The sequence below is a fragment of the Delphinus delphis genome, chromosome 2 (assembly GCF_949987515.2).
Source record: "Delphinus delphis chromosome 2, mDelDel1.2, whole genome shotgun sequence".
Lineage (NCBI taxonomy): Eukaryota > Metazoa > Chordata > Mammalia > Artiodactyla > Delphinidae > Delphinus > Delphinus delphis.
In genome coordinates this window covers 86,702,674-86,727,986 of record NC_082684.1, presented here as the reverse complement: position 1 = coordinate 86,727,986, position 25,313 = coordinate 86,702,674, and the positions used below count along the sequence as shown (strand labels likewise).

Sequence of the window (25,313 nt, the reverse complement as noted above, 5' to 3'; positions counted from 1 at the left end):
CACAGGCTCAGTAGTTGTGGCACATGGGCTTAGTTGCTCCGTGGCATGTGGGATCTTCCTGGACCAGGGATCAAACCTGTGTCCCCTGCATTAGCAGGTGGATTCTTAACCACCGCGCCACCAGGGAAGTCCCAACAGTTTTATTTTTTAATATTTAAATCTTTTATTCATTTTGAATTAATTTTTGTGTGTGGTGTGAAGTACGGGTTGATGCCATAAGGATATCTAATTACTCCTGCACCAGTTTTTGAAAATGCTGTCTCTTTTGAATTATGTTGGTTCCTTTTAAAAAAATCAGTTGTCTTTATATGTGTGGATTCATTTTTAAACTCTCTCTTAGTTCCATTGATAAATATATTTATCTCAAAATATATATATATATATTTATCTCAGTGCTAATTCCACAGTCTCATTTCTTATATCTTTTATAGTAAGTCCCGAAATCATGTAGTGTTAAGTCTTTTCTAAGTCCTTTACATTTTTTTTTTCTTGGCTGTGCTGTGCAGCTTGTGGGATTTTAGTTCCCCAACCAGGTATTGAACCTGGGCCATGGCAATGAAAGGGCCGAGTTGTAACCACTGGAATGCCAGGGAATTCCCTCCATATTCATTTTGGAATCAGCTTGTCAATTCTACAAGAAAGCTTTCTGGGATTGTGTAGAATCTGTAGCTCAGTTTAGGAAGTATAGACATCTCAGTATTGAATCTTTTAAGTAATGAACATGATGTAGCTCTTCATTTTTTTAGGTGTTTTAGAAATTTCTCTCAATAATGTTTAGTAGTTTTCAGTGTAGGGGTTTTTCACAATCTTTATTAAATTAACTCCCAAGTACTTTATGTTTTTTGATGCTATTGTAAATGCTGTTTTTTTAAAAATTTCATTTTCCAGTTTTTTGTTGCTAGTGTATAGAAATACAGGTGATCTTTATCTGTTGATCTTATATCTAATGAGTTTGCTCAATTCACTTACCATTTTTATGTGTGTTTTTTAACTGATTCCTTAGAGTTTTTTATGAAGAGTAATCATATTGTTTGTGAATAGAGACAGCTTTACTTTTTCCTTTGCAATCATCATGCCTTTTATTTATTTTTCTTGTTTTATTTCACTAGCTATGACCTGTAGTACAATATTGAATAGAAGAGAACAGATATCCTTGCTTCATCCCTGATCTTTGGAGGGAATGTATTATTGCAAATATTTTCTCTCAACCTGTTTCTCCTTTTCTTTTTCAAACTATGTTCTTTTTTATTCACTGTGAAAATTTACATAAAGTAAATAACTGTTTATTCTACAGTTCTATGAGTTTTGACAGTTGCCAACAGTTGTGTAACCGTCACCATAATAGATACTACAGAACAGTTCCATTGCCCTCAAAAATTACATTGCTGCTACTTTGTAGTCAGCCCCTCGCAACCACTTTGCTATCCTCTATCTCGAGTAGTTTTGCCTTTTCTGGAATGTTATATAAATGGAATTATATAGCATATAGCCTTTAAAAATTTTTTAAAAATTTATAATATAACTTAAATGTGTACAAATATAAAACTACTATGAATGCCTTATACTTACAGTTTTAATTTAAGTATAAAACAAACATGAAATTCTAATAAAACCAGAAAGCCAACGTATTTCAAATGAACAGTATTAATTTAATTGGAAGGATATTAACTGCAACTGAAATCACCACTGTTGGTTTGATACTAGAGAGTTCTGTTTCTCCTACCTCTCTTTTAGGCCTGCTGTTACTGAGTGGCATTAAAAATGTTGAGCTGGCTGTGTGGTTTGAGGTAATCACTTCACATTTAAGGCCAAATTGCCAACGAGTAATCCATGAAAGTCTTTTAACAGGGCATTTCTTGATACTTAGAAAGCTCTCTTGTTTGATTGAAGATAAGGGTGGTGGTATTGAAATCTGCATATAGTGTCTGTTAAACCCACTTATAGGGACTTTCCTGGCAGTCCAGTGGTTAAGACTCTGCACTCCCACTGCAGGGGGCGTGGGTTCGATCCCTGGTCGGGGAAGTAAGATCCCACATGCCTTGCAGCACAGCCAAAAAAGGAAAAACACCAAAGCCACTTATAATGGGAATCAGGAATTTGGCACAGAGGTGGGCTTTGCTCAGTTCACAGATACGCTGACAACATGAACATGGTCCCAACTGCTAAGAGGCAGTAGGACATAGCCTCTTGAGTTTGACTTCTTTTGATGTTGCATGCATTGATAATTCAGTCCTTTTATTGTTGAGCAGTATTCTATGGTTTGGATGTACAGTTTGTTTATAATCCACCAGTTGAAGGACACCTGAATCATTTCTAGTTTTGAGCGATAATGAATAAAATTGCTATAACTTCATGTACAATTGTCTGTGAACATAAGTTCTTGGGTAGATAACTAGGAGTTTGATTGCTGGGTCATATAGTAAGTATATATTTAACTTTGTAAGAAACTGCTAAACTCTTTTGTAAAGTGGATGTATAACATTTTGAGTTCCTACCAGCACATTCCTTTTCCAGTTTTCTGCATCCTTGTTGATACTTGGTATTGCCAAATGTTTATTTAGGTATTATAGGTGTATCTCACTGTCATTTAAAAAAAATTTTTATTGGAGTATAGTTGCTTTACAATGTTGCGTTAGTTTCTACTGTACAGCAAAGTGAATCAGCTATACGTACACATATATCCCCTCTTTTTTGGATTTCCATCCCATTTAGGTTACCACAGAGCATTGAATAGAGTTCTCTATGCTACACAGTAGGTTCTCATTAATTATCTATTTTATACATAGTATCAGTAGTGTATATATGTCAATCCCAATCTCCCAATTCATCCTACCTACTCCCGCAACCCCTTGGTATCCATACGTTTGTTCTCTACGTCTTTGTCTCTATTCTGCTTTGTAAATGCGATTGTCTATACCAATTTTTTCAGATTACATATATATACGTTAATATACGATACTTGTTTTTCTAACTTACTTCACTGTGTATGACAGTCTCTAGGTCCATCCACATCTGTACAAATGACCCAATTTTGTTCCTTTTTATGGCTGAGTAATATTCCATTGTATATCTGTACCACATCTTCTTTATCCATTCCTCTGTTGATGAACATTTATGTTGTTTCCATGTCATGGCTATTGTAAATAGTGCTGCAATGAACATTGGGGCGCACGTGTCTTTCGAATTATGGTTTTCTCTGGATATATGCCCAGGAATGGGATTGCTGGGTCACATGGTAGTTCTATTTTTTAGTTTTTTAAGGAACCTCCATACTGTTCTCCACAGAGGCTGTATCAATTTACATTCCCACCAAAAGTGCAAGAGGGTTCCATTTTTTCCACACCCTCTCCAGCATTTATTGTTTATAGATTTCATGATGATGGCCATTCTGACTGGTGTGAGGTGATATCTCGTAGTTTTGATTTGCCTTTTTCTAATTATTAGTGATGTTGAGCATCTTTTCATGTGCCTCTTGGCCATCTCCATATCTTCTTTGGTGAAATGTCTCTTTGGGGCTTCTGCCCATTTTTAGATTGGTTTGTTTGCTTTTGATATTGAGATATATGATCTGTTTGTATATTTTGCAGATTAATCCTTTGTTACTTCTTTTTTTAATTAAAAAAATTTAATGTAATTATTGATGTGGTTGACATTAGAGCTACCATTTTATTATTATTTTCTCATTCAAATTTTATTTTTTAAAACAGCAATTTCTTATTAGTTATCTATTTTATACATATTAGTGTATATATGTCAATCCCAATCTCCCAATTCATCCCACCACTACCTACCTCCTCGCCACTTTGCTCCCTTGGTGTCCATACGTTTCTTCTATACATCTGTGTCTCTATTTGTGCCCTGCAAAACGTTTTATCAGTACCATTTTTCTAGGTTCCACATATATGCATTAATATATGATTTTTGTTTTTTTCTTTCTGACTTAACTTCACTCTCTATGACAGTCTCTAGATCCATCCACATCTCTACAAGTGACCCAATTTCGTTCTGTTTTATGGCTGAGTAATATTCCAGTGTATATATGTACCACATCTTCTTTATCCATTCGTCTGTCGATGGGCATTTAGGTTGCTTCCATGGGGTGCATGTGTCTTTTCGAATTATGGTTTTCTCTGGGTGTATGCCCAGTAGTGGGATTACTGGGTCACATGGTAGTTCTATTTTTAGTTTTTTAAAGAACCTCCATACTGTTCTCCATAGTGGCTGTATCAATTTACATTCCCACCAACAGTGCAAGAGGGTCCCCTTTTCTCCACACCCTCTCCAGCATTTGTGGTTTGTAGATTTTCTGATGATGCCCATTCTGACTGGTGTCAGGTGATACCTCATTGTAGTTTTGATTTGCATTTCTCTAATATTAGTGATGTTGAGCAGCTTTTTTCATGTGCTTCTTGGCCATCTGTATGTCCTCTTTGGAGAAATGTCTATTTAGGTCTTCTGCCCATTTTTTGATTAGGTTGTTTGTTTTTTTAATATTGAGCTGCATGAGCTGTTTATATATTTTGGAGATTAATCCTTTGTCCATTGATATGTTTGCAAATATTTTCTCCCATTCTGAGGGTTGTCTTTTCGTCTTGTTTGTAGTTTCCTTTGCTTTGCAAAAGCTTTTAAGTTTCATTAGGTCCCATTTGTTTGTTTTTATTTCCATTACTCTAGGAGGTGGATCAAAAAAGATCTTGCTGTGATTCTGTGATTTATGTCAAAGAGCGTTCTTCCTATGTTTTCCTCTAAGAGTTTTATAGTGTCTGGTCTTACATTTAGGTCTCTAATCCATTTTGAATTTATTTTTGTGTATGGTGTTAGGGAGTGCTCTAATTTCATCTTTTACATGTAGCTGTCCAGTTTTCCCAGCACCACTTGTTGAAGAGACTGTCTTTTCTCCATTGTATATCCTTGCCTCCTTTGTCATAGATTAGTTGATCATGGGTGTGTGGGTTTATCTCTGGGCTTTCTATCGTATTCCATTGATCTTTGTTTCTGTTTTTGTGCCAGTACCATATTATCTTGATTACTGTAGCTTTGTAGTCTAATCTGAAGTCAGGGGGTCTGATTCCTCCAGCTCCATTTTTTTCCCTCGAGACTGCTTTGGCTCTTTGGGGTCTTTTGTGTCTCCATAGAAATTTTAAGATTTTTTGTTCCAGTTCTGTAAAAGATGCCATTGGTAATTTGATAGGGATTGCATTGAATCTGTAGATTGCTTTGGGTAGTGTAGTCATCTTCACAATATTGATTCTTCCAATCCAAGAACATGGTATATCTCTCCATCTGTTTGTGTCATCTTTGGTTTCTTTCATCAGTGTCTTATAGTTTTCTGCATACAGGTCTTTTGTCTCCTTAGGTAGGTTTATTCTTAGGTATTTTATTCTTTTTGTTGCTATGGTGAATGAGATTATTTCCTTAATTTCTCTTTCTGATCTTTCGTTGTTAGTGTATAGGAATGCAGGAGATTTCTGTGCATTAATTTTGTATCCTGGAACTTTACCAAATTCATTGATTAGCTCTGGTAGTTTTCTGGTAGCATCTTTAGGATTCTCTATGTATAGTATCATGTCATCTGCAAACAGTGACAGTTTTACTTCTTCTTTTCCAATTGATATTCCTTTTATTTCTTTTTCTTCTCTGACTGCTGTGGCTAGCACTTCTAAAACTATGTTGATTAATAGTGGTGAGAGTGGACATCCTTGGCTTGTTCCTGATCTTAGAGGAAATGCTTTCAGTTTTTCACCATTGAGAATGATGTTTGCTGTTGGTTTGTCATATATGGCCTTTCTTATGTTGAGGTAGGTTCCCTCTATGCCCACTTTCTGGAGAGTTTTTATCATAATTGGGTGTTGAATTTTGTCAAAAGCTTTTTCTGCATCTATTGAGATGATCATATGGTTTTTATTCTTCAATTTGTTAATATGGTGTATTGCATTGATTGATTCGCATATATTGAAGAATCCTTGCATCCCTGGGATAAATCCCACTTGATCATGGTGTATGATCCTTTTAATGTGTTGTTGGATTCTGTTTGCTAGTATTTTGTTGAGGATTTTTGCATCTATATTCATCAGTGATATTGGTCTGTAATTTCCTTTTTTTGTAGTATCTTTGTCTGGTTTTTGTATCAGGGTGATGGTGGCTTCATAGAATGAGTTTTGGAGTGTTCCTTCCTCTGCAAGTTTTTGCAAGAGTTTGAGAAGGATGGGTGTTAGCTCTTCTCTAAATGTTTTGTAGAATTCACCTGTGAAGCCATCTGGTTCTGGGCTTTTGTTTGTTGGAAGATTTTTTTTTTTTTTTTTTTGCGGTACGCGGGCCTCTCACTGTTGTGGCCTCTCCCGTTGCGGAGCACAGGCTCTGGACGCGCAGGCTCAGCGGCCATGGCTCACGGGCCCAGCCGCTCCGCGGCCTGTGGGATCTTCCTGGACCGGGACACGAACCTGTGTCCCCTGCATCGGCAGGCGGACTCTCAACCACTGCGCCACCAGGGAAACCACAGAGAACCAGCTTTTAGTTTTATTGATCTTTGCTGTTGTTTTCTTTGTTTCTATTTCATTTATTTCTGCTCTGATCTTTATGATTTCTTTCCTTCTGCTAACTTTGTGTTTTGTTTGTTCCACTTTCTGTAGTTCCTTTAGGTGTAAGGTTAAATTGTTTATTTGAGATTTTTCCTGTTTCTTGACGTAGGCTTGTGTTTCTGTAAACTTCCCTCTTAGAACTGCTTTTGCTGCATCCCATAGGTTTTGGATCGTCGTGTTTTTGTTGTAATTTGTTTGTAGGTATTTTTTGATTTCGTCTTTGATTTCTTCAGTGATCTTTTGGTTCTTTAGTAGCATATTGTTTAGCCTCCGTGTGTTTGTGTTTTTTACGGTTTTTTTCTCCGTAATTGATTTCTAATCTCATAGTATCGTGGTCAGAAAAGATGCTTGATACGATTTCAGTTTTCTTAAATTTACCAAGGGTTGATTTGTGACCCAAGATGTGATCTGTCCTGGAGAATGTTCCATGTGCACTTCAGAAGAAAGTGTATTTTGCTGCTTTCGGATGGATTGTCCTATAGATATCAATTACGTCTATCTGGTTTAATGTGTCATATAAGGCTTGTGACTCCTTATTAGTTTTCTTTCTGGATGATCTATCTGTTGGTGTAAGTGTAGTGTTGAAGTCCCTCACTATTGTGTTACTGTCAATTTCCACTATTTTGGCTGTCAGCATTTGCCTTATGTATTGAAGTGCTTCTGTGTTGGGTGCGTACATATTTACAATTGTTATATCCTCTTGGATTGATCCCTTTATCATTATGTTGTGTCCTTTGTTGTAACAGTCTTTATTTTAAAGTCTATTTTGTCTTATATGAGTATTGCTACTCCAGCTTTCTTTTGATTTCTATTTGCATGGAATATCTTTTTCCATCCCCTCACTTTCAGTTTGTATGTGTCCCTAGGTCTGAAGTGGGTGTTTTGTGGGCAACATATATACAGATCTTGTTTTTATATTCATTCAGCCACTTTGTGTCTTTTGGTTGGAGCATTTAATCCATTTACATATAAAGTAATTATCAATATGTATGTTCCTGTTACCATTTTTTAAATTGTTTTGGGTTTGTTTTTGTAGGTCTTTTTCTTGTCTTGTGTTTCCTACCTAGAGAAGTTCTTTTAGCATTTGTTGTAAAGTTGGTCTGGTGGTGCTGAATTCTCTTAGCTTTTGCTTGTCTGTAAAGCTTTTGATTTCTCTGTGAGATCTGAGTGAGAGCCTTGCTGGCTAGAGTAATCTTGGTTGTAGATTTTTCCCTTTCATCACTTTAAATATATCCTGCCACTCTCTTCTGGCCTATAGAGTTTCTGCTGAAAGATCAGCTGATAACCTTGCATGGATTCCCTTGTATGTTATTTGTTGTTTTTCCCTTGCTGCTTTTAATATTTTTTCTTTGTATTTAATTTTTGATAGTTTGATTAATATGTGTCTCAGCATTTTTCTCCTTGGGTTTATCCTGCCTGGACTCCCTGCGCTTCCTGGACTTGATTGACTATTTCCTTTCCCATGTTAGGAAAGTTTTCAACAATAATCTCTTCACATTTTTTTCAGACCCTTTCTCTTTCTGTTCTTCCTCTGGGACCACTATAATTCGAATGTTGGTGCGTTTAATGTTGTCCCAGTGGTCTCTGAGACTGTCTTCAATTCTTTTCATTCTTTTTTCTTTATTCTGCTCCTTGGCTGTTAGTTCCACCATTCTATCTTCCAGGTCACTTATCCGTTCTTCTGCCTCAGTTATTCTGCTATTGATTCCTTCTATTTTGTTTTTTAATTTCAGTTATTGTGTTGTTCATCACTGTTTGTTTGTTCTTTAGTTTTTATAGGTCTCTGTTAAACATTTCTTGTATTTTCTCCATTCTGTTTCCAAGATTTTGGGTCATCTTTACTATCATTACTCTGAATTCTTTTCATGTGGACTGCCTATTTCCTCTTCATTTGTTTGGTCTGGTGGGTTTTTACCTTGCTCCTTCATCTGCTGCGTATTTCTGTATCTTCTCCTTTGTCTAACTTACTGTGTTTGAGGTCTCCTTTCCGCAGGTTGCAGGGTCATAGTTCCTCTTGCTTCTGGTGTCTGCCCCCAGTGGGTGAGTTTGGTCCAGTGACCTGTTTAGGCTTCCTGGTGGGAAGGACTGGCGCCTGCGTTTTGGTGGGTGGAGCTGGATCTTTTCCCTGTGATGGACAGGGCTGTGTCAGGTGGTGTGTTTTGGGGTGTCTGTGGCCTTAGTACGACTTTAGGCAGCCTGTCTGCTGATGGTTGGGTTTGTGTTCCTGTCTTGTTTGTTGTTTGTCATGGGGTGTCCAGCAGTGGAGCCTGCAGGCAGTTGGGTGGAGTCGGGTCTTGGAGTTGAGATGGAGACTCCCGGGAGAGCTCTGGGGCCAGGAATTCTCTGGCATTCCAGTTTCCTGGGCTCGGCACTCCCACCTCAGAGGCTCAGGCCTGACCCCCTGCCTGGAAACCAAGACCCCGCATGCCACACAGCTCAGCAAAAATGGGGGAAAAAAAAAGAAAAGAAAAAAGAAAGAAATAAAAGGGTAGGAAGAAAACAAATGAAAACAAACAGACATACAAAACTCGGGACAAATAGCAAAGACAAAAACAAGCAAGAAGCAACAGCAACAATTAAAAAGAAAGAAACAAACAAAGGAAGAGACAAACAAAACCCCAAATGGTAAAAGTAAAACCAAACAGAAACAAAAATAATCACACACACACACACACACACACACACACACACACGTACAAAATAAGAAACCAAAACATAAAACAGAGAAAATGAAAAAGAACAGCCAGACCAACAAAAGAATCCCAAAACAAAATTAAACAATTAAAAGCAAAACTAACCAGAAAAACAAAAACAAAAGCAGAATGCAAATTGAAGGGAAAAGCAAGGAATACAAAACAAACACACAAAAACAATAAATAAAAGTTAAATAGCACAAAGAAAAAAAAAGCAAGTTAAAAACACAGAACAACAAAAAAGTAATGTAGAAATAGAAAAAATATATTATAAATTTAAAAAACTAAATAAAAACAAATAATAAAATATACAGGACAAAACAAAACATTAAAAAAATAGTAATAATTATATTTTCCTGGGGTCTCAACTGTCAGTGTCCTTGCCCTCACCTTGAGTCACAGCCAACCTCTGTATCCCCAGGCCACCCTCCAAAACCTCTAGGTAGGTTTCTGGTCTCTCTCTGGGTACTGGGGGACAGCTAGGACTCTGACATGGCCCAACTCTTGGGTGTACTAGTCCCCAAAGTCCATAGCTGCTAGCACTAGACTGGTTTCTGTTCTGGGAACACTCGTTGTCCGTTCAGATATTTCATAGATGGAGGATTTACCAAGACGATCGCGGGGATTTAACGTGCAGTTTGTGTAGCTGCACGGAAAGATTTTTGTTCCTCTTCTTTAGTCGCCCCGCCCCTGGGGCTCAGCTGTGGTTTTAACCCCACCTTTGCGTGTGTGCCACCCACCAGAGTCTGCTTCCGAGGCTGCCTTGGAGCCCTCAGGTCTGCTCTGGTGAGGACAGGGCGCGGAGGTGGCATGACTGCCTGGGTCTTGGGGGCCCTGGCAGCGACAGGTACGCAGGAAAACTGGTGGCCACGGGCATGAGAGATCTGGCCCTAGTGGGAGCCTTTCCTAGCGCCTGGTGACCGGCATGAGAAGGTCAGTTCTGGCAGCTTTTCCTAGCGCCTGTTGGGGCAGGGGTCAGTGCGTGGGGAGAGAGAGGCTGCTGTGGTGGTTCCACCCACTGCACGTCATTCAACAGTGGTGCCTTGCTTCTATGGCAGTTTGGGTTTCCTTCATAAGTGTCCCGGTTGCTGATTTCCTCCCTCCTGTCCCCTCAGGCTGTCTCCTTGCAGCCAACAGCAGTTCTCCCCCTAGGTTTGCTTTCTAATCCCCATGTTCCAGCTCTCAGCCCCCGTGTGAACTGGCAGACACACGTCCCAGTCTGGGGCACACAGGCCTGTGGCACTGACCATCTGTGTAGGTCTCACTCTGTCCCGTCTGCTACAGACCAGCCATTTCATCCTCCTCTGACAGCCTCAGATGTTCGCCTTCTGTCCCAAGTGATTTCCCCATCAGTGAGGGGGCTTCCCCGGATGCGGGAACCTCTGTGCTTCAGCTCCCCTGAGGGGCACAGATCCTGTCCCACTTTTTCTCCTCTTATTTTTCCCTTCTTACTTTCATCCTACCCGGTTATGCAGGGGTGTTTCTTGTCGTTTCTGGTGTCCGAGGTCTTCTGCTAGTGTTCAGCCGGTGTTCTTTGAGAATTGTTCCATCTGTAGATGTATTCTTGATGCTTTTGTGGAGAGAGATGAACTCCACGTCCTTCTACTCTGCCGCCATCTTGGTTTCTCCTCATTGTTGTCTTAATTTGCGCTTCTCTAATGATTTAATGATGTTGAACATGTTTTCATGTATAAATAAGCATGGCAGAAATGCCATCTGTAACAGTTTCTTTTGAAGAGCAGAAGGTTTTACTTTTGCTGAGGTCCAATTTATCTGTTTTTTTCTTTTATGGTTAGTGCTTTTTGTGTTCTGAAAACTCTGGCACTCATTCATTTTGATCTCTCATTAAACGCTATGGTTCCTTTAAATAATTAAACTACTAGAGAGTAAATCCTAAGAGTTTTTATCACAAGGAAAAACACTTTTTTTTTTTCTATTCATTTAATTTTGTTTCTGTGTGAGATGATGGATGTTCACTAAAACTATTGTGGTGATCATTTCATGATATATGTAAGTCAGATAATTATGCTGTATACCTTAAACTTATAAGTGCTATATGTCAATTATATCTCAATAAAATTGTAAGAAGAAAATAAAATAGTTGAACTACTGGTATGGGGAATACTTTGTCTCTACAGCCTTTGACTGATAATAGAATCTTCACACACCAGGAGTTGACCATTTCAGAAGGGAAGAGTAATTCTCCATCCACTATAGCTGCACTTCTTTTTTCCAGATATCTGTGATATGGGGACAACCACTTATTTCCAAGCCTTTTTTTAAAAAAAAAATCATTTACTTTCCTTTTGTATTGGTGAAGTATAAAGGAAGAATATATTGTAAATCAGTTCCTCTGAAACTACACAATTACTGGTGCCCCTAGATTTTTAAGAAGGAACTTGTAACAAAGTTTAATTTTTGTTTTGTTTTGTTTTTCAGTGGTGGCATCAGCAAATTGATTTTCATACTACTTTCTTGAACCATTTGGCACGATTGGTGCCCGAAATTTATTTTGCTGAAATGGAACCAGACTTGGAAAAGCAGGAGGAGAATATACAAATGTCAATAGTCACTCCACTGGAATGGTACTTATTTGGAGAAGATCCAGATATTTGCTTAGAGAAATTGAAGCACAGTGGAGCATTTCAACTCTGTGGGAAGGTTTTCAAAAGTGGAGAGACAACATATTCTTGTAGGTAAGATTTAGAAATGTACAGGATTGGTTATAATAACAACTTGGTGTTCTGTATGTATTTTATGATGTACCTTTCTTGGTATATTACTATTTATAATATATTTAATTCTACATAATTTACTTTGTTTTATTGTGCACTATAAGTTTGTTTTTGCTAATACAGCTTGTTTTTAAATATATGACTTAAACAGTTCTCTCACTTTTTCTTCCTGTTCTCCAGAAGTATATAAGAGATATATTTTTGCCTTGTTTATAACATAGTCCATACACCCTTATCTGAAACTCTTGGCGCCACATGTATTTCAGAATTCTGAATACTTCCCTAGTGGAGTCAGGTCAGGATCCTGTAATCAAACAGAGCATTTCTGTAAGAAACCTATGACTGTTCACAGCAAGTGGTATAAATAAAGTCTATAGTCCCTTGTCATTTCAGGTCATTTTTCCGCCACCAAGTGAGATTTGGTATCAGAGGGTTGTGGACCTGTAGGAGCATTTGTAATTTAGTTGGATAGAAGAGGCCAGTGGTAAGGAAACTGGAAACAGCTTTAGGCTTTTTTTTTGCCTTTTGTGAGAGAGATTGACTTAACACAGCATGGTAACACAGAGAACTTTTTTATTCTCTACTCCTGCCTGAAACTTTTAACTTTTAGATCTTAACAACACTTTTAGTTTTTTTTTCTTTCTTCTTTTTTTTTTTGCGGTACGCGGGACTCTCACTGTTGTGGCTTCTCCTGTTGGGGAGCACAGGCTCCGGACGTGCAGGCTCAGCGACCATGGCTCACGGGCCCAGCCGCTCCGTGGCATGTGGGATCCTCCCGGACCGGGGCACGAACCCGTGTCCCCTGCATCAGCAGGCGGACTCTCAACCACTGCGCCACCAGGGAGGCCCTTTTCTTTCTTTTATTAGAGGTTGTTTAGGTTAGGAATGTGAAGTTTTAGATTTTATACAGAGAATTGTTTTTTGCTTCACTGTAATTCTAGGTTTGACTGGTTTATGTATAGTTAACAGTTGTCTAGAACATACTGTTTTTCTTTATTCTCTTCCTTTCTCAGGAAACAGTCAGCTTTAGTATTTTATTTCTATTTTGCTATATGACAGTAAGTTTCATTTATCTTGTTATATATTTTTAGCTGAAGCCTGGTCAATTTCAGCTAAAGCATAGTAGATATTTGTAGACCTCATTTCTTCAAAAGGGTCATGGAGGCATTTTTAATTGTCACAGCTAGGGGAATGGTACTGGCATCTAGTGGGTAGAGACCAGGGTTGCTGCTTAAACATCCTATGGCACACGGACAGTCACCTATATCGCCAGCAAATAATTATTCAGTTCAAAATGTCAGTACTGCTGAGGTTGACAAATCCTGCTCTGAATAGGTTAGTAGATGATATTATATTTTAGAGGCTATTATTAGTCAGTTTTTATTTATTAGCCTATAAAAATTCATTTTTAAAACTGCCGAATTCCATCTCTTCAACTTTTCTAAATAAATATTTTAAAAATTAATTTTGCACTTTGCACTAATATATATTATTGTTAATGTTTCCTTGAAAGTATTAAATAAAATTTTACATTTTAGAAGTTTTTATTAGGAAAGAGATTAAGAGAGATTGAATTTAATTTATTCAGTAAATATTCATTGAATACCTGTTGTGTGCCAGGCACTGATCTACATGCTTGGGACATATCATTATAATAAAATAAATTAAAATCCTTTAATTTATGTTGCTTACATTCTAATGAATTTTGTCTTTAACCAAGCCTCATTTACCAGTGAACAATCAGTGTCTGTAAAATACATTCATAACTGTAATAGGGTAAGATGATGCAGAGAATGAAAAAAAGCTGATGATTTTTCAGAAAACTAATCTTGGTATATGTGCTACCAAATGGAGCACCAGAAAATGAATTTTTTTTTAATTTTATTTATTTTTTATACATCAGGTTCTTACTAGTTATCTATTTTATACATATTAGTGTATATATGTCAATCCCAATTCATCACACCACCCCTACCACCCCCAACTTTCCCCCCTTTGTGTCCATATGTTTGTTCTCTACATCTGTGTCTCTATTTCTGCCTTGCAAACCGGTTCATCTGTACCATTTTTTAGATTCCACATATATGCATTAATATACAATATTTGTTTTTCTCTTTCTGACTTACTTCACTCTGTATGACAGTCTCTAGGTCCATCCGTGTCTCTACAAATGACCCAATTTCGTTCCTTTTTATGGCTGAGTAATATTCCACTGTATATATGTACCACAACGTCTTTATCCATTCGTCTGTCGATGGGCGTTTAGGTTGCTTCCATGACCTGGCTATTGAAAATAGTGCTTCAGTGAACATTGGGGTGCACGTGTCTTTTTGACTTTAAAGTCTTTATTGAATTTGTTAACAATACTGCTTCTGTTTTATGTATTGGTTTTTTGGCCACAAGGCATGTGGGAATCTTAGCTCCCCGATCAGGGATTGAACCCACACCCCCTGCCTTGGAAGGTGAAGTCTTAACCACTGGACTGCCAGGGAAGTCCCTGGAATTCAGTTTTTAAAGTATTTTCATAATCAGTTTGTGCATGATATAGGAAATTCATTCACATTACTTTATAGTCATACCTTGAGCATCAGCAGGAGTCATGTAAATTTTGGAGTCTGATTTTTAATCTTTTTCAGGGACTGTGCAATTGATCCAACATGTGTACTCTGTATGGACTGCTTCCAGAATAGTGTTCATAAAAATCATCGTTACAAGGTATGAAAATAGATGCCTAAAATCTCTAGATTGGCAGGAGTCTGATGGCCAGCTAGTCCAAATTCCTGACTAGTACTCGAGTTCCTGCTGTAACAGACCTGATTTGTAAACCTTTAGCTCTGGTTAAACATATCATGTGATAAGACATCTACTACTTCAAGATGCAGCTCCTTACAATTTTTTAATTTTTGAGATACATCATTTTGATGCAGAAGATTGTATAAAGCATATGAACAGCTTAAAGAATAACTATAAAATGAACACCTGTGTAACCACTACTTAGGTCAAGAAATGAGACATTTCCAGCTCTCAGTGGCCTCCCATTTGTTCCTTCTGGATCACCATCCTTCTCTCCTCCTTTGTGATAATCTCTCTCTCCTGTGTTTTGTGATAATGGTTTCCTTGATTTCCCTTTTAGTTTATCACCCAAATCATATTGAATGGTTCTGTTTTTGAATTCTGTACAGATGGAGTCATTCTGTATCTTTTTCTTGTTGAGTAGCTTTCACTCGGCATTAAGTATATACTTATATATATATACGCATATATATATTTTGTCCATTTACCTTATAGGGTTTAATAATCCATATTGTCTTTATTCATTGTACTGTATATAGATATGTAGATTGTTTCCAATTTGGGACTGTTATTGTATTAAAACAATTCTGCTGTGGACATTCTTATTTGTGTATTTTGGTACACATGTACAGGAGTTTATCCAGGGTATATATCTGGAATAGAATTGCTGAGTTCTAGGGTATATCTTAAGTCATAGTAGATAGTGTTTTCCAAAGTGGTTATACCAACACACACTTACAAGATTTGGTGTTGCTAGTCTTTTAAATTTTAGCCAGTTTGGTGGGTATATAATGGTATCACATGGTGGTCTTAGTTTAATTTTCTTAATTAGTAGTGAGGTTGAGGGATTTGCCTCTCCTGTGACATCTTCAGACAACTTTGTTATTTTGAGCTGAAATGTATTTTTCAAGTAACAGTATTGGTTCTGTGCTCTGGGCTTGGGCAGATATAATAATTGATGTTTCTCTTTGTACATATAATATGCCGAAGGTCCCATGTAAATGTAAATAACATCTTAAAGTTATGTAGACTATTTCTTCCATAGAGCTGAAAGTGTGATTCATGTTTTTAGACTGGCTTCAACATTAGTGCTTCTATCTCAGGAAATGATAAGCTATAGATATATGTTATATATATATATGTATTTTTATTATTGTGCAAAAGAAAAAACATGAGGAGCCTATCATGTAGTGTGGTTAAAATGTTTTCCTAACATTGCAAAGCTAATCAGTGATGGAATTTACAAAGTTGATCATTGGTTAATTTCATATTTCCCAGTCGTCTCCATTTATTATAGTTTTTTCCTTATGTTGGAGAACTCAAGAAAGGATGCCAGAAGTAGAGACAATGAGGAAGTTGTTAATTTCTTCTTAGTTTTACTCTGGGATGTTAAGGGGGAGAGATGCTGAAGTCTCAAGGCCAGAGTTTTCCAGTTGCCAAACTTTGGGATTTTGTGGTCCAGTACAATTTCACAAGACTTGGGTAAGACATAGGGTTTTCAAATTTTTATTTGGCTAGGGAAGTTCAATTTTAATTTTAAAAAGAGCACATGAACAGCAACCAAAAAATACCTACCATCTCCTATCATTTTATGAAGAAAAAGAAAATTTAATTCCAAGAAAGTAGGATAATCTCAGACTAAAGAGCAGGTCTTTAGATTGCATACATGTAGCTCTGTTAAAGAGCTCATCACATTCCTTATTCCTTCCTTTTCTGATTTTCCGTGGACTGGTAAAACTTGTCTGTTAAATTTTAGGAACTTCTTCACTAAGCTACCTTTGAGTATTGAAAGTTTACCAGTCTACACTGCCACCACAAAGCACTCTTTTATGAAGCATGCTTAGGTTTATCATCTTTAGGTTTTTGCAGAGCTCTTCTTGTAGAGGGTGCGTACACAGCTTACTCAGGAACCTTTGAGTTTTCAGAAGGATGGGCTGTTATGTAACTAATAAAAAATTATGTTCATAAGCTTTTAAAAATATTACCCTTCAAAAGTGAGTGTGAAGAGAACAGAAGACTTTTGGTGGGAGAATAATTTGGTAGAGTCTTTCTGGAATACCTACTATGTGTGGTGAAATTTTTAAAGAAAAGTGAGGGAATGACTAATAAATACAATTCACATAATAGTAACCTCCAGGGCAAGTGGATGATCACAGAGGGAACATCAACAGTATTAATATTCTCTTGTGTTAGATGCTAGATCATTTTATTATTATACTTTGTAACTTGCCTATACATTGTGTATATTCTTTTTATAATAAAAAACATAATAAAAGAAAAAATGAAGCCATTTAAAAAAAAGATGAGAAGAAATAAGAAGGGATCTGTGTTGCTGCAGAGAAGGGGAAGAAAAGAATAACGATGGGGATGCAGACCCAAGATCAGGTACTATGTGAAGAAAGCACCAAGAAAAACCTTTTGTCACAGAATAGCACAGAACAACTTTTGCAGTCCCCGGCACCACAGAGGAAGTGGGGCTGCTGCATGGAGATGGCATGGCAACTCTGTCCAGACCTGCTCCACCATGTCCAAGTTTTCCTTTAAAGTCACGCTGCTGTCTGCCTTACGGAGTACTCAGTGTTCCCAAAAGTACACCTTTCACAGCAGTCTTAAAGTCTGCGGCAGAAGAATGTAAAGTTCCTGCAGTGACATGTGCAGTTATTACCAACGATGAAATAGGAATAAATCCTGCACTGCTGGAAATGTTTTTCTGAAGCATGGTTCAGAACTGCGAATTAGGGAGTTCTCTGGTGGTCTAGCGGTTAGGACTCAGTGCTTTCACTGCTATGGCCCGAGTTCAGTCCCTGGTTAGGGAACTGAGATCCTGCAAGCCACACAGTGCGGCCAAAAAAAGAACTTTGAATTATTCTTAGAGATCGTGTTGGAAGTTCTGCTACTTGGAACATACGATTACCTTTCAGAATAAATATTGGTATTGTTGTTGTAAAATTGAAATCAGGCATTTAAAATACTGTGAAAACACCAATAGTTGATGAAATAATGAAAGGTGACTCTCCATCCCTTCTTGTTATTCACACTCTTCATGTGAAGAGAGAATGCTTCTGCGTTGCGGGTGTTATCACCACAGAAGATCATAGTTCTATCATTGCTACCTCACAACACACACAGGTGTTTCATTTGGGGTAAATGGATTACCCAACTGTGTTTTATAACTGGAGGATGCTTCTGATAATTCTTTCTGAGAACATTTGGAAAATTAAAATTTATTGAGTCTTCCTATTTGTCTTTGAGTTAAACATTTAAAAAGGATTGCTGTTTGCTTGATAGCACCTGACTTGCAGACACAAAAATAGTTCGTCTTGATTATATATTGTTTATGATAAAAAATCATATCAATGAATACTTAACTATCTTAACTTTTTATTGTTTTTTTTAAAATTTTATTTTTGGCTGCATTGGGTCTTTGTTGCTGCGCGTGGGCTTTCTCTAGTTGCAGTGAGTGGGGGCTGCTCTTTGTTGTGGTGCGTGGGCTTCTCATTGCAGTGGCTTCTCTTGTTGCGGAGCACGGGCTCTAGGTGCGCAGGCTTCAGTAGTTGTGGCTCGCAGGCTGTAGAGCGCAGGCTCAGTAGTTGTGGTGCGTGGGCTTAGTTGCTCTGCGGCATGTGGGATCTTCCCGGACCAGGGCTCGAACCCATGTCCCCTGCATTGGCAGGCGGATTCTTAACCACTGCGCCACCAGGGAAGCCCTGTTGAGGTTGTTTTTAAGTGTCAAACTTCATGTGTTCATATAAATTTTAATTTAATACCAAAGAGCCAAAAATTGAATTTTCCCTTATGTGTAAAACTTATATCCCATTCCAAAGAGTTTTCTCTGTGATCTTGCACAATCCAAGATGAGAATTGAAAGTAAAGTAGAGGCATAAAAAACAAGAAACAAAACAAAACAAAAACCTTTTGAGAACAGGAAAATAACAGATAAAAATTGGAGCTTTTTGTTCTGCTGTGTGTAACGTGACCCTTCTTTGTGATATCCAGCTTTTCAGTAGTTTATCCCTTAAAAAAAGCTACAGTAAGATAAATAAGGTCTGAGGATCTAATGTATTTAACATGGTGACTATAGTTGATAACACTGTATTATTGTATGATTGAAATTTGCTTAGAGAGTAGAACTTAAACATTCTTACATACACACAAAAAGGTAACCATGAAACAAGAAAGAATATACTGAAGTACTATCTTTAAAAAAACTTTCAGTAAACCTCTGCATTTTTATCCTCAAAATAAAAACACCCACTGTTTAAGATTATTATTATTATTTTTTTGACTGCACCACGTGGTATGTGGGATCTTAGTTCCCCGACCAGGGATCGAATCTGTGCCCCCTGCAATGGAAACATGGAGTCTTAACCACTGTACTGCCAGGGAAGTCCCAAAGATTATTTTTAACTCCATAAATGTTTCCTTTTTGTTGTTAAATGAGAATAGTGAGTTACAAAAATAGTATATTCATACAGCTGTTTCCTCTAATCAGAAAAAAACAGTTTTCAAATGAAGCTTACAGAGTTGTAAAAGGAAGAATATACTTTTAAATGGAAAAAGCACAATATGTATAATTATGCATTCAATTTTTGGATTCAATTTTGCATTCAATTATGTTTCTTTTAGAACTTATTGGGTATATAATATTAAACCATAATATATTTTAACTGCTTACCTATTGGAGAATTTGTTCAGGTTTCAGTTTTTTTTAATTGTAAGCAATATTGCTATAAATATCTTTATATGTAAATCATTTTTCTATATGTAAGATTATTTTTTAGGCTAGGTTCTCAGAAGTGGAATTACTGGATTAAAAAATAGAGACCTTTCAGAGAATAAAAAGACAAGCCACAGACTGGGTGGAAGGCTTTGCAAAACATGTATCTGATAAAGGATTGTTATCCACTATATACAAAAAACTCTTAAAACTCAACAGTAAGAAAATGAACAACTCAGCTTTAAAAATGGGCAAAAGATCTGAAACAGACACTTCACCAAGAAGATACGTAAATGGCAATAAGCACACAAAAAGATGCAAAACATCATATGTCATTAGAGAATTACAAATTAAAACCATAGTGAGATACCACTACATACCTATTAGAATGGCAGAAATCCAAAATATTGACAATACCAAATGCTGGTGAGGATGTGGAGGAACAGGAACTCCTATTCATTGCTGGGTTGGGAATGCAAAACGATACAGCCACTTTGGAAGACAGTTTGGCAGTTTCTTATAGAAATAAATACACTGTAACCACATAATCCAGCAATCATGCTCCTTGGTATTTACCCAAATGAATTGAAAACTTATATCCACAAAAAACACACAAAAAACCTGCACAGAAATGTTTATGGCAGTTTTATTCATATTTGCTGAAACTTGGATGCAACCAAGATGTCTTTCAGTTGGTGAATGGGTGAAAAAACTTTGGTACGTTGATACAATGGAATTTTTAAAAAATGTTTTATTTATTTATTTTATTTTTATTTTTGGCTGCGTTGGGTCTTCGTTGCTGTGCGCAGGCTTTCTTTAGTTCCAGCGAGTGGGGGCTACTCTTCGTTGTGGTGCACGGACTTCTCAGTGTGGTGGCTTCTCTTGTTGCGGAGCATGGGCTATAGGGCACACGGGCTTCAGTAGTTGTGGCACACGGGCTCAGTAGTTGTGGCTCACGGGCTGTAGAGTGCAGGCTCAGTAGTTGTGGCACACAGGCTTGGTTGCTCCACGGCACGTGGGATCTTCCTGGACCAGGGCTCGAACCTGTGTCCCCTGCATTGGCAGGCAGAATCTTAACCACTGCGCCCACCACCAGGGAAGTCCTACAATGGAATATTATTCAGTGCTAAAAAGAAATGATCTATCAAGCTATGAAAAGATATGGCAGGACCTTAAATGCATGTTTCTAAATGAAAGAAGCCATTGTGAAAAGGCTATATACTGTATGGTTCCAGCTGTATGACATTCTGGAAAAGGCAGCACTATGGAGACAGTAAGAAGATCAGTGGATGCTGAGGCTGGGAGATGATGGTGGGAGGGATAGAGGGATGAATAGGTGGAGTACAGGGAATTTTTAGTGCAGTAAAACTACCCTGTGTGATACTGTAGTGGTGTATATACGTCATTATACATTTGTCAAGACCCCCAAAATGTACAACACAAAGAGAGAACCCAAATGTAAATTATGGACTTTAGTTAATGTATCAGGGACTTACTTCCCTGGTGGCACAGTGGTTAAGAATCTGCCTGCCAATGCAGGGGACACGGGTTCAAGCCCTGGTCCCAGAAGATCCCACATGGCACAGATCAACTAAGCCCGTGTGCCACAACTACTGAGCCCATGTGCCTAGAACCTGTGCTCCGCGACAAGAGAAGCCACTGCAGTGAAAAGCCCGCGTGCAGCAACTAAGAGTCAAAGCAGCCAAAAATAAATCACTTAATTTAAAAAAAATAATGTATCAACATTGACTCCTCAATTGCAACAAATGTGCCACACTATTGCAAGATGTTCATAATAGGGGAAACTGTGGGTAGGGAAAAGGAGGGATATATGAGAACTCAGTATTTTCTGAGGTATAAAAATAACGATCAGGGTCTATTTTAACAGCCTGCTATAATCCTACATGATGAGAATTTGTATTCATATATTATCTTTGAAACACAACATTAAAAAAAATAATTTAGGCAATGCAATAAAACTTACCTTTTAAAAATTCAAATAATACAAAAGAATACAAATAAAAATTTTTGTTGCCTTTCTGTCCCATCATACTTTCTTTGTTAAACTGAACACAATTTAGTGCACATCCTTACAGATCTTTATGCATGTACACTCATATATATATTTATATGTTTAGGAGGATGTTTGTGTGTGTACAAATGGGATCCTACTATATATTTTGTTTTGCAACTTTTTTTTTTGGCCATGCTGCACAGTTTGCAGGATCTCAGTTCCCCGACCAGGGATTGAACCTGGGCCACAGCAGTGAAAGCCTGGAATCCTAACCACTAGGTCACCAGGGAACTCCCTGCAACTTGATTTTAACTTAATATATCATGGAGATAATTCTGTGTTGATATATATAATAACTCTTGCCTTATTTAATTGCTGCATGTATTCCTTTGTGGGAATATGTCATCAAATATTTAACCCATCACCCTTTTCTAGATAATTACACTGTTTCCAGCTTTCACTGATCAACAAATAATGGAACATACACATATACCTTTGTTTTAATATAAACCAGTGTATATATTAAAGAATGCTTGAGACTAGATTCTTAGAGGTAGATTTTCTGGATTGAAGGGTACATGCATTTAAAATTTTCATAGATTTTGCCAAATGTTTTTCCTGAATTGCTGTGTCAATTTACAGTCCCATTAAAAGGATATGAGGGGCTTCCCTGGTGGCGCAGTGGTTAAGAATCCACCTGCCAATGCAGGGGACATGGGTTCGAGCCCTGGTCTGGGAAGATCCCACATGCTGCGGAGCAACCAAGCCCACGCACCACAACTACTGAGCCTGCACTCTAGAGCTCGCTTGCCACAACTGCTGAAGCCCGCGCGCCTAGAGCCTGTGCTCCACAACAAGAGAAGCCACTGCAATGAGAAGCCCGTGCACTGCAACGAAGAGTAGCCCCCACTCGCCACAACCAGAGGGAGCCTGCGCACAGCAACAAAGACCCAACACAGCCAAAAATAAAAATAAAAAAAGGATATGAGACTGTTCTTTATCTACATCCCCAAAGTTTATTTAGTCAGTCTTTTTACTTTTTGCCAATCAGTTAGTCAAATAATCTCATTTTAATTTGCATTTCTATTACTAGTATTAACATCTTTTCATTTTTTAATTGTATGTTTAATTTCTTCTGTGTATTGCCTGTTTTTATCCTTAATTTTTCTTTTGCCTTTTTCTTACTGTTATATACGTTACAAATATTTTCTCTTACTATGCTTGTCTTTAATAATTTTTAAAGTCAGATTTTTTTGAGATATAATTTATATACAATAAAATCTACCCTTGTAAGTGTAGTTCCATGAGTTTTCACAGACATACAGTTCAGTAACCACCACAATAATCAATATATAAAACATACCATTCCCAGAAGTTCTCCTGTTTGCAGGCAGTCCTCTTGCCCACTTACCCCAGCTCCTGGCAGTCACTGATCAGTTTTCTGTCCCTATAGTTTTGGCTTTTCCAAATGTCATATAACTGAAATCTATATATAGTATGTAGTGTTTCCTATCTGGTTATATTCACTTAGCATAGTGCCTTTGAGATCCTCTCATGTCTCAGCAGTTTGTTCCTTTTTATTGCTGAGTAGTATGCCGTTGTATGGATATGCCACAATATATTACCTGTTCATCAGTTGATGAATATTTGTCTTGTTTCCAGCTTTTAAATAAAGCTGTTACAAACATTCAAGTACATGTCTTTGTGTGGGCATTTGTTTTAATTTTTCTTGGGTAACCTCAGGGTGATATTGCTGGATTATAAATTAAGTGTATTTTTTGACTGTATAAAATCTATTTTCTGTCTTTTAAACTTGATATATGCTATCATTTGCCTTACTGACATTTTAATTTATATGTTGTCAAATTTGCCAGTTTTTTTTTTTTAATGCTTCTGGATTTTGTGCCTTGCTTCCATGGCATTCCCTATACTAAGGTTATGCTTTTACTTTCATTTGAAACAACTACATTTTTAGTAATCATGGATGAGTCTAGCATTCTTCAGTATATAAAATTGATTTGTATATTCTAATTTCTTTTGTTACTATTGTTCTAGTGATAATGTTTGTACTAATAATTTTTATAATGCCTTTAGTTCCTTTTTACTCCCTTATGTAACTTTTTATTATCTAGTCTGTCAGTTTTAATGCTATCTTTGACTCCCTCCTATTACCTATTTAATAGTTGATAATCTTATGTTGCCTTCTCTTTCCCTTCTCCCACTTTTTAGTTGTAGTCTTTCTGATTGTGAGATCATATAATGTTCATGGATAATGTTCTATCCATGTATCTTTCAACACCCTTGATTTGTTCTTAGCGCTACAATTAAATACATAAAATGTCCGCCATCTGTCCTTTTTCTGAAGTTCCCCAGTCACTGCTTGGTCAGCTGAAGTGCATCCTCTAGGGGTCAGTAAACTACAGTTTGTGGGTCAAATCTGGCTCACCATCTGTTTTTGTATTGCCTGCAAGCTAAGCTTGGTTTTTATTCTTTTCTTCTTTTCTTTTGGCTGTACCGCAAGGCATACGGAATCTTAGTTCCCCAACCAGGTATCAAACCTGTGCCCCCTGAAGTGGAAGCGCAGAGTCTTAACCTCTGGACCTCCAGGGAAGTCCCTTAGCTTGGTTTTTATATTTTCAGATGGTTGGGAAAAAAGATGAGAAGAATAATATTTCATGATAAATGAAAATTATATGAAATTAAAATTTCAGTGCCTATAAATAAAGTCTCATTGGAATGTGGCTATGCTGGTTCATTTATTTATTGTCTGTGGCTGATGCTTCACTGCCAGAGCAGAATAGAGTAATTCAACAGAGATTCCATGGCCTGCAAAGACTAAAATATTTACTGTCTGTTCCTTTACACAGGAAGTTTGCTGATCACTGCTCAGGTAGATTCCTCAGGAAGGTCGCATGTATACTGTGTTTCTTAAGTTCTGACATGTTCAAAATTATATTATAGCTCGGCTGTAGACAGTATTCTTGGTTTGCAGTTTCTTTCCTTGAAAATGCTGCTCTGCTGTTGTCTTGCTTTATGAGTTGTTATTGAGAAGTCTGATGCCAGTCTAATTTTCTTGTGATTATGTTATTTCATCTTTTTGCCTAGGGCCTCAGGACTTTTATCTTTAAAATCCAGTAGTTTTAGGAGGGTATACTTTGGAGTTGATCATACTGAGTGAGTTTTCTCTTAGTCACTTTTGGCCGTTTGACTGTGTAGATTCAGGTCTTTTATTTCCAGGAAGTTTTCTTAGATTACAGTTTTAAGTATTACCTCTGTTCCATTGTTTTGATTTTTCTTTGGTGATTCCAGTTATACTCATCTGCCTCTATTAGGCCTATCTTCTATTTCAACCACTTTTTCTCTGACCCTGTATTTCTTTACTTCATCTTATTTTCATTCTCTTGTTTTCCTGCTTTGTTTCAATGCTATTTATTAACTTTTCATTTGAGTCTATCATCTTGTAATTTAAAAAAATTCATTTCTGATATGATATCGTTTTCTTCCTGGTTTTTCCCCTTAGTTCACTCGAGTCTCATTTTATTTATTCCTATTTCTTTGTCCGTTTCTGTTCTTAGTTCTTATATTTATGATTAAAGGTGTTTAGTCTGATTAAGGGTTTTTAATGCTTGTTTGAGGCTGTGTAATTCAGTTTGGAGCATTGTATAGTTTTCTCCAGCTTCATAATTGGGTTTTGGCTCTTATTTGCATTTTTTGGCTTTTTTTTTTGCAATAGTTTTGTGTGGATATGGTGTACTTCTTTCTGTTCTTTTTCATTTCATGGAT

At 37.3% G+C, this 25,313-nt stretch overlaps 1 protein-coding gene across 4 annotated transcripts in view; it reads left to right on the top strand.

Annotated features, from left to right (window-relative positions):
• UBR1 (ubiquitin protein ligase E3 component n-recognin 1) overlaps positions 1–25,313 on the top strand; it is a 167,584-nt gene that overhangs the window by 26,437 nt on the left and 115,834 nt on the right. For 3 of the 4 annotated variants that reach the window (XM_060005097.1, XM_060005098.1, XM_060005096.1), the window contains exons 2-3: positions 11,711–11,967; positions 14,643–14,721. In XM_060005097.1, coding sequence (XP_059861080.1) covers positions 11,711–11,967; positions 14,643–14,721 — 336 coding nt within the window. Of the gene's footprint in view, positions 1–11,710; positions 11,968–14,642; positions 14,722–25,313 lie in introns of those variants that run through there. The other variant, XM_060005100.1, reaches the window with a different exon arrangement.